Below are 14607 nucleotides of genomic sequence, written 5' to 3'. Positions count from 1 at the left end.
ATTGTTGCTACGGACGGAATATCATATAAAGACATAAAAAAGATTTAACAGAGCAAACACACGGAACATTTGGCAATTGGACTTCCAGATATCTATACGTAACAAAGGTAGATTGTACGGTATGATACGAGGAAAGATTCCAGACAAACTATGGTTTGACGAATTTACTGAGTGTTGGCCGTTTTACGCTACATTATGCAGATCGAGACTCAATCATTCATACGCTCCGCTTCATCTGAGCAGAATTGGTATCGATATCGATCCTAATTGCTTGAGTGAAACGACTAGGGCGGATGCAGAGCACGTCATTATGAAGTGCCAAGTGTCATGGGAGAAAATAATAAGTAAAAAAATCTCTATTATAACTAATTTCATAATATTGTTGACAGATACAAGAATATAAGGTGCCCTATATACTTATATTAAATCCAATAATATAAAATTATAAATGATTGTAAATGAGATATGCATAAGTATTTGAGATTAAACTTATGTATATTGTAAATGGCTTATGTATATTGTACCCGTATACAAAATCAATAAATAAAAAAAAAGTTTTTATCAAGGATTTAAATTCGCTAATATCATTTTGTGAATTATTTTTGTTGATTAATGGTATTGCCTGTTTTTTTAGTTAACTCTTGGAAATTGCGTCTGTTTTTGTACGAAGTTTAGGAAATATTTGATGCATGATTTCTTTATATTCTAGACATCCTTTGTAGTTTGTCGGATGATTTTGCTTGCATAGAACGTACTTCACACCTACAACATTTCAATCCTTCTATTTGCAATCTTTAGATGGATGTTCTTCTGCACATTTAACGCAACGGGGTTTCCAGAAGCAATATGATTTAGTAAGTCCGTACCTTTAGCATCTTATACTTTATAGGATATCTCTAACCGGCCTCTTTGATTCGATATTAACTTTAAAAACTATATTTTGTAAATATCTGACTTATTATGTTTGCGTTCGAGTTCTATTAAAAAAAAAACACACAACAATGCTTTTGTTATTCTATGTTCAATATTGGAAATTCGGGCTACCTGATGATTTAGTATTTCTAGTTCGGTTTTTAAATCTTCGATATCTGTACTATAATGCAGGTTTCTCACAATTACTTTAAAAGATTTCTTGCTTTTGTCTTGAAATGAGTGCATTTTGGTATGACTCTCTTTAAGGAGTATTAAAATTTTTTATTAGGCAGTGCATCACTTTATCGTTACCTAATATTTTGTTTGTGTATTTATTGGGTACGTTTTCATTTAGTAGTCCGACTAGTAATTTAACGTCGTCGACCTTGTGGACGAATATAGGCGGGGATTTAGGCTTGTTAACTTCCTGTAGGGTAAGTTATTGTAATGAGCCGAAAATCGAAATTGAAAATTTTTGCATTTCTCGACGTGTTGAAGGTTTCTGAACATTTTGGCATTCCTAAAAAAAAATGGATGTGTGTGTGTGTATGTGTGTGTGTGTGTATGAGTGTGTGTGTATGAGTGTGTGTGTATGAGTGTGTGTGTATGAGTGTGTGTGTATGAGTGTGTGTGTGTATGAGTGTGTTTTTTTTTGTATAGCGAAGGAAATGCTTTTATGCATCCCGGACCGGTCTTCTGTCTGGGTATGTCGGACTCGATACCGCCCTGGTATAATACCGACTAAAACCTCCGCTTTTCCCCTGCCTCTGGTCCCCACGGAAACCACCGTTAGGCATTACTTCGTGGGTGGAGGATCTAGAATATTACAATTCTTAACTTGTTATAAACAATGTTATAATTCATAAACAATATACTTATCTTTTAAATGGGCGAAGTCCTATTCGCCCTTTCTCTCTCTATAGAACGCAGGTCCATTAAAACGTCTCTCGCAAATCTGTCTATGGCGTTCCAAGCAGCTTCACTTGTCAGCATCACTTCAACAACATTACCTGGGGTAATTCTGCGTCCCAATGTCTTTTCCACGTCATCCCGTAGAGCACCAAATCGCGGGCACACGAAGAACACATGCTCAGCATCTTCGATTTCGCCCAAACAATATGGGCAATCCGGCGAGCTATCATGCTTGAAGCGGTGTAGGTAGGCTCGAAAACAGCCGTGCCCCGATAGCATTTGCGTAGTATAATAATTTACTTCGCCGTGCTTGCGACTTAGCCAGACTTTGATGTTAGGAATGAGACGATGCGTCCATCTGACCTTTACTGCGACATCCCACAGTTGCTGCCATCGGTTAATGCTGTTCTGCCGTTCTTCTAATCTCAGCTTTTCAGGACACAGTTGTTGATGTCTTCCATAGTAAATTGTCCGTCTTTCCTCTGCTAAGACTAAGAGAGGCACAGTTCTTGAAATAACGCACACTGCTTCCGCCGATATTGTGCGAAATGCGCAAGCAATTCTTATAGCACTGAGACGATATAAGGGCCCTTCTATTCTCCTCGATTTTTGAGATTTAAGAGCATCAGCCCATTTGGAGATGCGATATGTCAGCACCGAAGTAATAACTGACGATAGTAATATCCTTCTGGTTTGTTTAGGAACTCCAATATTAGGCATCAGTCGAGCAAGTTTCGACTTAACTATTGACGCCTTAGCACTAACGTGTTCCACCTGTTGATTGAAATTCAAACAAGCATCAAGCATTACGCCAAGGTAACAGATGTGAGGTTTTGACGTGATCTCAAGATTACCTATCTTTAGCTTGATGGTCTCAATTCTTTTCCTACTAGTGATAAGAACAGCTTCACTTTTTTGTTGTGCTAATTGGAGATTCATTGTTCCCATCCACCGATTAATTTTTCTAAATGTAATATCGAATAGGCTTACGATGTCATCAATTTGTTTGGAGACAACCACTATGGCAACATCGTCTGCATATGCTACTAGTTTTACACATTCTGGAATCTCTAGTCTCAAAAGGCCATCATACATAATATTCCACAGCAAAAGGCCTTGAACAGAGCCCTGCGGCACACCTCCTATTATATTATATTCTTCTGTACCATCGCGTGAATGGTACATTAGAATTCTGTCTGTAAAGTAGCTTGCGACTATATTGCATAGGTATGCTGGCACGTTCTTGTCACGGAGTGCATTCATAATGCAATCCCAGTTTGCAGAATTGAAAGAATTTTTTATATCCAATGTAGCTACAAGGCAGTACTTTTTTGAACCCCCCCTTCCATCTGGTTCCAGCGATTGCCTCCTTGGCGGTATTAACTACCAAGTTTATAGCATCGATAGTTGATCGCCCTTTGCGAAAACCATACTGATTGTCTGCTAGGATTGGATCAACTACTGCATCTATTCTTTGGTGAATTATTCTTTCAAAAATTTTACCCGCTGTATCCAGCATGCATATTGGACGGTAGGATGATGGTTCATCTGGTGGTTTTTTTCCTTTGGGAATAAGCACTAATCTTTGCTGTTTCCATTTTCGTGGAAAACCCCCTTCTTTCAGGCATGTATTATATGCATTAAGAAACATTGTCGGAGATGTCATAATTGATGTTTTTAAGGCAATATTAGGAATTCCATCTAATCCCGGTGCCTTGCTATTACCAACGCGATGACAAACTTCCATCAGTTCTTGCAGTGTTATAAGTGGAATATTATTCTGTTCTACATGTGTTACCTGGTAGTTCAAATTAGGTTGTCGTGGAAACAAAGTAGTTACTATTTTATTCAATGGTCGTGGGCAAGTTGGTGAAGGTATTGGGTGGCTTTTGAGGCGAGACATTACAGTCTTATAAGGTCTTCCGCATGGATTTTCTTCGCCTTCATCCAAAAGTTCTTTCCAGCACCTAACTTTACTATCTTTGATAGCTTTATTTAGTTGCCTACGTGCTTGTTTATATTCCACTACCAGTTGTGCAGAATTACTGAGACTATATCCACGCTGAGAGATCCTTCTTTTCTTTAGGCACTCTTTACGAAGAGAGCTGATTTCTTCATTCTACCAGTGCACAGATTGTCTTTGATTTATGCCATGTTTAAGAGTCATACTGATATCACAGGCTTCGGTTATTCTCTCCATCAGCTCTCTAGTATGCTTATCTGCGTGTTCTGAAATTATAGGTTTGCAATTTAAGGCAACTCTCATGGCGCTTTCATTAAAAGATTTTATTTTCCACCCAATGGCTTTAGATATTTTCGCATGTCTTCTAATGTTTCTATTTGTTGATATTTCCCAGATGATTGCATTGTGGTCACTAGCAGTGTAGATACCTAATACCTCCCAATTGCAAATTTCTCTGACGAGGCTATTGCTAACAAAAGTAAGGTCTATTATTGAGCTTGCACTGCCCTTTTCAAAGGTTGGTTTATCACCACTATTAAGTAAAACAACGTCAAGTGCATTGAATGCCTCTAAAAGTGCTTTACCTCTTGCATTAGTCTTCCTACTTCCCCAGTCTACCGCCCAGTGTATGAGTGTGTGTGTGTGTATGCATGGATGGATGCAATTTTTCATTCACGTTTTCGGATTCAAAAAACATCCGATTCCTATTGATAGGGAGATGTGCTGATTAATTTTTGGTAAAGGCAGGTTCAGCCGTATCGGAAATACGGAGCAAATTGTAATCGAGCTTTTGAGAGATCGGAGCATCGGATTTGAATAATTCAAGAAACATTCAATTTGTAATGACGGGGGGAAGTGGTGATTAGTTTTTGGCAAAGGCAGGTCTAGCGGTTTCAGAGATACAGAGCTAAATGTGCAAAAATGGCAATTTTTGAGAGAACTGAGCTTCCGATTTGAATAATTCAAACAACTTTCTGCTTGTTTTAACAAAATAATTGTTTTTGTTTCAATTTTTTTTCAATTTTTTTTGTATAATCGAAAATAATTCAGATTTTAATTGTAATTCTGACTTATGTTCTAATATACTTTAAACAAATATTTTCAACTTTGCAATTCAGTTTATATAATTCTTATAAATATTAGACAATGTTACAGTATTATATATATAAAAATGGAGCTCTCGATCAAATGATTCGGTAAAACTCGAAAACGGCTGAACCGATTTGGCCAGTCTTAGTCTTGAAAAATTTGTGCCAATCCAGAGATGGTCGGAAAGGTGAGATAATAATTCAAAATCGCGTAGAAACTTTACATTTTTAATTTGAAAATTTTTGGTAAACAGCACTTGATTTAAAATGGCTTCACACACAATATTATTCATGATGACAGATGAATCGCCTACTCATATGTCAAATGGTTTTGATAAGTTAAAACAGATTATGTTCAGTGTTAGATAGTGTTGTTATTCTTTTAATTTTAAAATTTAATTAATAATGAAAAAATATATATTTTTAAATGTTAATAAAAATGCTTATTTTGATTTTATATAAAGTTTTTGGTTAATTCTCAAGTTACCATTCGTTTGCTCACTGCGTTTTGTATTAATTTTTGACACATTCTATTTATTTCAAAAGCTGTGCTGCAAAGTACTTATTGGTTTATTGTGAATAATGTGTTACTAAAACATTTTAGGATTTACATTATTATTGCATTTAGGTTATTCAAATTAAGATCCTAAATTTGGAATTCATCGAAGGGGACACCCTAGACATTTTTCTCTAATCACTTCTAATGCATAGCAAGAAATTTTTCCAGCATTCAAATTTGCAAATAATAAATTAAAATAGTTAAACATATCCCACATAATAATAATAAAAATTTTACAGATTTTTTCTTATCTTGTTTAGATACTAATGCTGTTGTTGATCGGGTCTTTTTCCAATTACTTTCCGAGCATACTATATAGAAGTTATGGTGATAACAAAGATGCCACTAATTTGGATACACGGTTTCAAAAAAGGAATATCAAAATAAACACATTGAAATTTATCACAACATGTTGAAAATGTATATATGTTCAAGCAAATTTAAAAGAAGAAATGTACATATTATATAGCTATATAACAATCCGCGGTAAAACGTTAAAATGGCTGTATGGATTGGGCCTAGTCTTTGTTGCATAATTTTATATTCATTAGTATTTATAAAACATTTTCTAGATTATATCATTATTTTATTTAGATTATTTAAACTAAAAACCTAAATTTGGAATTGATCAAAGGGTACATTTTGTCGAATAACTTATTCCCAGATATAACAGACCAATACTTAAATAAGAAGATTTGGTTGTTAATATAACTTTGGAACACACACCTGTAAAAATGTCAATGCACAAAATTACAAGTTCTCTGGAATAAAATATTTTGAAAATTTATTATAATGCTTGCATTCAAAGGTACTAGAACAAGTATAGCAGAAAAAAGATTCACTACAATTTTGAAGACCTACAATTTTGAAGGAATTCCTACCAAACGATATGCCAAAATCCATGCATTTTAGACACAGTCAGGTATCGTTTATGCTTGATTAAATCACAAATTGAAAAAGATGAAAAACTTCAACAATCATTGGATAATGCAGTGTAAAATATAGTTCACTATTGGTTATTTTCCACTAATATTGAAGAATAAACTGGAAAAATTTTCTATGATATTATTGAAGAATGGATAGTAATATATGGAGTTCCGGGGTTAATAAAGTCCTCCACCAATATCTCAAAAACCAGTAAAGTTTAGCATCGTTCAACAACAATATTTGAAAGTAGAGGGAAAAAGATGTATAACCAGCTATAACCTTGATTCTTATGACTTTGCTATCGGGAGATAAACGGTAATCTTTGAAAATCCATAACGAAAGTATTTCCTTATATTGTTAGTTTTTTGGGTTGTGAGCACTGTGGTTTAGTTCACGAGACCTTAATATAAATTTTAACTATACGCTATTTAATTGTTTTATAAAATGTAATGTTAATTTTGAGTGCGATTCAACAGTTTTCTTTATATAACCACTTTAAAAACTTACATCTGTGTGGGGCAAAAATAACCAACTGAACATTGACCATGGCTAAAGACTAAAAAAGACTTGAATTGAATTATACCATCTTTTTATAGAAAGTGTATAAAACTTCCAATTTGATTGTATTACCAAAATATGGACAAATGAATATTGTTATTATGAATTATATAAATCATTATTATACAAGTAGACTTTAGGGTTTATTGTGTTTATAATACCTCATTGTATGTACTATTCAAACAACACATCCTTACACTCCTAAAATAAAGCATTCTTTTTTTTATTCTCTAGAAATTGTTTAGAAATACCTTACTTAGCAAAACAACTTTTGCCGGATCAGCTAGTTTATTTATAATAATATATTTGAAAGCATTTATTTTCCTCGAACATTTCGTTACGGTACGGGAAGTTCCAGCAATTTATATATAGCATATATGGGGTATATATGTATTTATCAGGCTGGACTGTCAAAAAATGCCGAGGTCAAAACCTTGTACTATGGGTTTGAACCAACATTTCATATATTGTGTTTACATATATAATAAGGCCATGCGAGATTTGTTTTATTTCGGATATGTCTGCGGAAGCTATTACTAATTTATTGACTTAATTTATATTTTTGTTTTTCTAAATATTTTTTTGTTATCTGATTTACAGTTGTTTACGAATTATATGATTCATATTATGTATTTAATACAAGCATAAAAGGCAATTGTTAAAACTATATGAATATCCGATATTTCACAACGTAATGAATGAGGGAAAGATTATGCAACATGCTAAAAAAAGCTAGTAAATTTGAAGTATATTAATAATAGCTGTTTTAGACAAAATTTTCAGAATTTTATTTTGTTTTTTAATTAAATATGATTCAGATTTTTTTAAAATGTGATTTAATATAAATTAATAAGAATTTATTATAATATAGGCCGAGGACGGTATACGAACGAAGCAATGGTATACTCAACTTCAATACCATGCGCAAGGTATGGGTCCATGGAGAAAAAGGAGAAACGCCCTTGCGAATATAATGATCAATGGAATGATGACCAGGACATAATAACCATTGCCGTTAAATGAATTTTAATTATAGTTAATATAATATCAATAAATTTAATACGAAATATAATTTCGCGTACTATAGTTATACAATAAATTTAGACTAATTAACCCACAACTATGTTTTGTACTTGTACATTTATTTAGGTTTTGATTGGTAGTTATTATAAAGAAAGTACTAAACAAATAATAATGTTCCTATATATGAACTTATTAGGTTTCCAAAAATATGTACTAATACTTTGAACTTTTAATATACTATCTGAATGTTTGTAAAATTATCATATTATATTATATTAATATTATTATTATAGCACACTTTTAGTTAGCATATGTAAATTTATATAGATTGTAATTACAGGATTTTTGGCATAGAATTGTGATCTTTTTAACATCTTGTTAGAAATAAATATACAACAAAATATATAAGATTATATTATTTTTGTGGATATATTATTGTAAACAAGTTTGAATTTAAGAATTTCCGGATGTTTTACGTTTGCATATTTTTTTTCTACCTGCTGCCTTCTTGGGTGTTTTTTTATGTTTTATTGTTAATTAAAAAGTGAAAACAATATATGAAGCGGATAGCATGCCCGCTTTTCTTTGCGGATTGTGGCGCTGGATATAGTAATAGTTTTTCACGCTCTATATATAACTGGTCAGATGACCGACATATTGCAAAAAGCTTCCAATGTATTAGTAAAAGAATAAATCAACATCTTTATATATCAAGAAATCCGAAACGATATAAAACGATATTATATATTGTGTACAAATATGAGTAAGATATTACTTGAATTTTTGAAATTTCTTTCTGCTTTTATAAATATGATTTATACACCTCAAATTAATTCCTTTCGGGTGCAATGTAAATATGACAATGCATTTTCCAATTTTTGGAACAATTTTATACCCATCTTCCGGAATAGCCATCAGTTCCTTCTTCGATTCGGCTTTCAAGTCTTTAATCAAAAATGTTCACTGAAAGTCAATCGATGCTAAATCAGGCGAATACGGTGGTTGTTGAACGATATTGACGATTTGACGAATTTTGACGTTTCACAATAATTTTGACCGTCATCAAGACATAAAAAAGTACGTTGGAAGCGCCGGGTGTCGATCCCCAGCAAGTGAAGCCATTTCATTCAAAGATTTCACGGGTTTTATACTCAACAATCACTCACAACAATTTTTATTATCATCAAGACATAAAAAGTATGTTGGAAGCGCCGGGTATCGATCCTGGTACCTCTCACACGCTAAGCGAGCGTTTTACGACTTGATCTGCCCCCGGCAAGTGACCCCATATTATTCAAAGATTTCACGTGTTTTATACTCACATGCAGCGCTCTACCACTTGAGCTAAGCCCCCTGCAAGTACCCCCTTTTTATTTATAGATTCCCCGGTTTTCATACTCAACATTGTTTTAGAATAGTTTTTACCATCACAATACATAAAGAGTAATGTGCGAAAGCAACGGGTGACGATCCCGGTACATCTCGCATGCAAAGCGAGCGCTCTACCGCTTAAGCCCTCTGCAATTACACCTATTTTATTTATAGATTCCACGGGCTTCATACTCAACGTTATTTCAAAATAATTTTTACCATCGTCAAGACATAAAGAATTACGTTGGAAACGCCGGGTATCGATCCCCAGCAAATAACATCATTTCATTCAAAGATTTCACGGGTTTTATACTCAACAATCACTCACAAAATTTTCATCGTCAACAAGACATAAAAAAAGTTACGGCTGAAAATGCCGGGTATCGATCCCGATACCTCTCACATGCGAAGTGAGCGCTCTACCAACTGAGCTACTCCCCCGGCTACTGCGACCACATCATTCAAAGATTTCATATGTGGAAGTAGTTATGAATATAAAAATATAAAATCCATTGGATGAAAATATAAATAATTTATTGATTAAGCAAATTTTATGAAATATTCGCCAAATTTCCGATGTCTAGCCTGCTTGATTCCCCACACACTCCCTGCCCAGCGTTGACCTCACAGTTTAAAAAAATACAGGGAAACACGTTATAAATATATGGCGGGAAAGCAGACTATAGCAGTGTTGTGGTACTAGTCAATTAGTAATTCATCCAATAGAATAAATGACAGTTTCAACGGCAGATCCACCGGATGGTAGGTAATTCGACCTTCCATCATCTTCATACTTTGCATATGGTTCTTAATATAAATCACGTGGTAAATTGCCCGAATCTCGATGTCTTAGTAAACTTCGAAGATTCCGCCACGATCTATTGTATATATTTTAATTTCTATAATATTTTGGGTAAATAGATTGCGCTCTGTAAGAATATGGATTTTCGCAATTATTATAATAACCTTTTCGACTTCTGTAGCGCTTTGCATCATACGGATGCAAGATGAAAATATAAACAATTTATTGATTTGGAAAATTTTATGAAATGAAAATGACAAGTTATATTGTTTTTTTCATGATGTCTAGCATGCTTGATTCCCCACACATGTATTGTATACTCGACAATCACTCAATAATTGTTATCGTCAACAAGATGTAAAAAAGTAAGATTTGGAAGCGCCGGGTATCGATCCCGGTACCTCACGCATGCAAAGCGAGAGCTCTACCAGTTGAGCCATGCCCTTTGTAATTGACGCCATTTCATTCAAAGGTTTCACGTATTTTGTTTCAACAATCCCAAGAATTTTTATTATCATCAAGACATAAAAAAGCAAAATTTGGAAGCGCCATCTACCACTAAAGCTACGCCCCCTGCAGTTACACCTAATCTATTATATAAAAATAAGTCGGGTTTTTCTTCCTGACGATATAACTCCAGAACGCAAAAACCGATTTCGATCTTTTTCATTCGTTGGAAAGGTCTCGGGCTCCGTAAAGTTTATAGCAAAGAAAATTGAAGAAAAAAAATAAGGATAGCGAAAAAATCGTTTTTCACATGCAACGTCATCTCTAATACTTAGCATGTACAAACCAATATTTTAAGTAGATGATGCCGGTAGATACATTGTTTGACAGCTACTTTGATTAATTACTCTTACCAACGACGTTTGCCGATTGGTATACTCTCAATTAGCTCTTCTTAAAAATATTTTCCCAAACATTAGTGAGAATTGTCAGAATTATGCTTGGTTAAATCAACGAGCAATTCTTGCCGCAAAGAATAATGATGTACACGCACTGAATTTCACCAATCAATCAAAAATTGCTGGCGAATTGTTGACATACAAATCCATTGATTCCATAATAAATTCCGATGATGTAGTGAATTATCCAACGGAGTTTTTGAACTCTCTGGAGTTACCAGGATTTCCACCACATAACTTGCAACTCAGAGTAGGTACAGTTGTTATGATATTGCGTAATTTGACTTCACCGCAACTTTGCAACGGCACTCGACTTTCGGTAAAAAGACTTATGCCGAATATGATTGAGGCAACCATTATTAACCAAAAGTACGAAGATGAAAATGTATGTGTTTTTTGAATTTCAATGATTGCGATTGGTCTTCCGTTTGACGTCAAACGATTGTAATTTCCAGTTCGCAATGACCATTAACAGAAAATCATTGTTTTTCACATGGGCAGTTATACGTTTCGGGTTCACAAGTTGGGAAACCATCCGCTTTGTTTGTGTTAACGTCTGACCAAAAAACAAAAAATGTGGTTTACCAAAGAGCACTCCAATGAAATGGATAATTTGCGGAAACGTATAACTCTTTGATTCAGCATTTACTATGGATTCACTTTCATTTACTTAGAGAAGTTTAACTAAAAAAACACTTCATTTTTGTAATCGAAATAAATTTATTACTGTTGTGTGATGAAATAAAATTTTTCCTTTTCAAACATAAAACAAAAAAATTTTCTTCACCTTTCTCACGAAACGATCTGGTGATGAAACGGAGTTCGCCGGGTTTGCTAGTTTATTTATAAATTCCACTGGCTTTATACTCAACATTATTTCATAATAATTTGTACCATCACCAAGACATAAAGTGACGCCATTCGATTCAAAGATTTTACAGGTTTTACACTTGTGGGGTGGTTCCACATATACAATTTATGATACTACAATTATATGTGAAAATAATGCTTATTAATAAATAATATGTATAAAGTCTTCTTCGGTATTCTTTGATTGGATTCACTAGTTTCCCCAGGTGTTGACTGCTCGACCAGTAGAAAAGAAAAGAGATCGAGAAAGGTAGCTGTTTTCTTTATATACCTGTTAGCCTTACCCCCTACACACATTAGTGTCGCTGCAATATGCTTGTTAATTTTATTGAATGCGAGGACGAATTACTCGCCCAAATCGTATTTTGTATTGGTCGGAGGTATGTTCTGCAACGCTGGATGGAGTTGAACTCATACTTTGATTGTCTTTTGCGGTGAATAGGTGTTTGAAGCCTTTTGACTGAATTTTGGAGATTTGACGGGAGATGCAGCTACGATCCCAGGTTCTACAATCCTTGCGAATGCCAGGGCAAACAAATCTATCCGTGAGAGTTTAGTTGTAGCTTTTATACCAGGATGAGATTGATTGTGCAGAGTATCAAAAATGTATCGTCTATGTTCAGCAGAAACATAAGAACGTAACCGATTTTGAGAAATATCACAATATAATGTTTTTTCCTGGAATAGCGATGCGTTTCAGGTTGAGAGCAGTATCCGATTTTAGGAACGTAGCAAGTTCTACATCATTGCCTTGCGATTTAGCAATAACGGAGTGATCCAAAGGCAATGTTATGGATTCTGCTCTTAAGAAAGCGTCGGCTACTATGTTTTGTTGTTCACTAACATAGCGAACACATGTTGAAAACTACGACAAGAAACTTAAATGGTTTAATTGTATTGGCGGCAGCTTGTCTTTTAGTTGGGAAAAGGCGTGAATTAAAGGTTTTTGGTCAGTAAACCAAATGAAATGTCTGCTTTGCAGTAAGCTTCGAAAATGTTGCACTGCTTCGTAACCAGCCAAAAGTTATCGATAATATGCTGGCCACTAGTGCCATTGATGTACTGCTGTGATACCGCACCGATAGAATGGTTAGATACATCGCTAAGTAATGCTGTTTGAGCATTTCGAACAGGGTGTGCTAGTAATGTTGCTTTCACTAGATCTTTCTTACAAGTTTCGAAGTTATGTTGATGATGTGGGGTCCAAGAAATTAGATGTGATCCAGATTTGGTAGATCCTGAGAGCAGCTTGTGTAGCGGAGCAGGAAATTCAGCTATGTGAGGGATAAACTTTCGATAATAATTAATTATCTCTATGAAGCGTCGCAGCTTTGAATAGGTTGCCAGAAGCGGATATGCTTGAAGATAGTTGATACGGTCTTGTGGTGGCAAAGTTCCATCTTAAGATATTTCATAACCAAGAAATGTAACTTTGGGTGAACCTAATACGCATTTTGGTAAGTTTATAACAACGCCGTGATCTTTCCAACTATCGTGATCTATCGAAGTAGATGATACAAGAATATTGTCTAGGTATGCGTAACAAAAATCCAGACCTTGTGTAGCCTCATCTATGAATCGCTGGAATGTCTGTGCTGCATTTCTTAGGCCAAAAGTCATGTAAGAATATTCAAACAGCCCAAATAGTGTTATTATTGCAGTTTTTGCGATATCATCCGGATGGACTGGAATCTGTTGAAATGCTTTAACTAAATCGATCACTGAAAATATAGTACATCCAGCTAAGTTATGCGCGTAATCTGCAATATGGCGTGCAGGATATTTGTCTGGAATTGTGCGCGAGTTGAGAAGCCGATAATCTCCGCATGGACGCCTTGTCGAATCCTTTTTTGTGTCAGATGTAGAGGTGCAGATCAAGAACTATCGTAGGGTCTTGCAATGTCTAATTTTACCATATTCTTAAATTCTTCTTTAGCTACGCGAAGTAATTCTGGCTTGAGGCGCCGTGATCTAGAAGAAACTAGAGGTCTTGGAGTTGTTCTGATATAAAGAAATGTTTTGTGTTTGCTTTCTTGACACAAGCCTGATGGTTTGGTGATGGATGAAAAATCAGCTAATAATTTATTATATGCACTATCCCTAAATATAGACTTGAGATTTTGTAACCGAAAAAATGTGATACATCCTGGAAAAAACAATGATGTTAGGTTGTCATGTAGATGCGAATTCTTTAACTCTTTTTTTATGTCTTGTTGACGATAAAAATTGTTGTGAGTGATTGTTGCGTATAAAACCTGTGATTTCTTCGAATAAAATGGCGTCACTTGTTGGGGGTCGATACCTTTCTTTTATATGTCTTGTTGACGATAAAAATGATTGTAAGTGATTGTTGAGTAAAAATAATTGTGACACAGTGTTAAGTATGAAGTACGTGGAATCCATAAATAAAATATGTGTTATTGCAGGGAGCGTAGCTCAAGTGGTAGAGCGCTCGCTTTGCATGCGAGAGGTACCGGAATCTTTCTCTTTTATGTCTTGTTGACGATAAAAATTGTTGTAAGTTATTGTTGAGTATGAAACCCGTGAAAACTTTGAACGAAATGGGATCGCTTCCAGAGGGTGTAGCTGAAGTGGTAAGGCTCTCGCTTAGCGTCTGAGAGGTACCGGAGTTTTATTCAAAGATTTCACGTATTTTATACTCAAAAATCAATCACAATAATTTTTATCGTCAACAAGACATTAAAAAGTAAGAGTTT

At 34.7% G+C, this 14607-nt stretch overlaps 1 protein-coding gene and 1 non-coding gene across 2 annotated transcripts in view; one reads left to right on the top strand and one right to left on the bottom strand.

The window, feature by feature from the left end:
• LOC113371353 overlaps window positions 1-8013 on the top strand; it is a 51755-nt gene extending 43742 nt beyond the window's left edge. Inside the window, exon 6 of the mRNA XM_026611981.1 lies at window positions 7791-8013. Coding sequence (XP_026467766.1) covers window positions 7791-7922 — 132 coding nt within the window. The 3' untranslated portion in view covers window positions 7923-8013. The remainder of the gene's footprint in view (window positions 1-7790) is intronic.
• A 1668-nt stretch (window positions 8014-9681) lies between these two features.
• Trnaa-cgc lies at window positions 9682-9754 on the bottom strand. The gene has a single exon. It is a non-coding gene; the product is annotated as a tRNA-Ala (tRNA).
• Between the last annotated feature and the right edge of the window lie 4853 nt (window positions 9755-14607).

This window comes from Ctenocephalides felis, unplaced genomic scaffold (assembly GCF_003426905.1).
Source record: "Ctenocephalides felis isolate EL2017-DRISC unplaced genomic scaffold, ASM342690v1 CF-g0.4_SCAFFOLD_01492, whole genome shotgun sequence".
NCBI lineage: Eukaryota > Metazoa > Arthropoda > Insecta > Siphonaptera > Pulicidae > Ctenocephalides > Ctenocephalides felis.
This window is presented reverse-complemented; position numbering and strand designations above follow the sequence as displayed.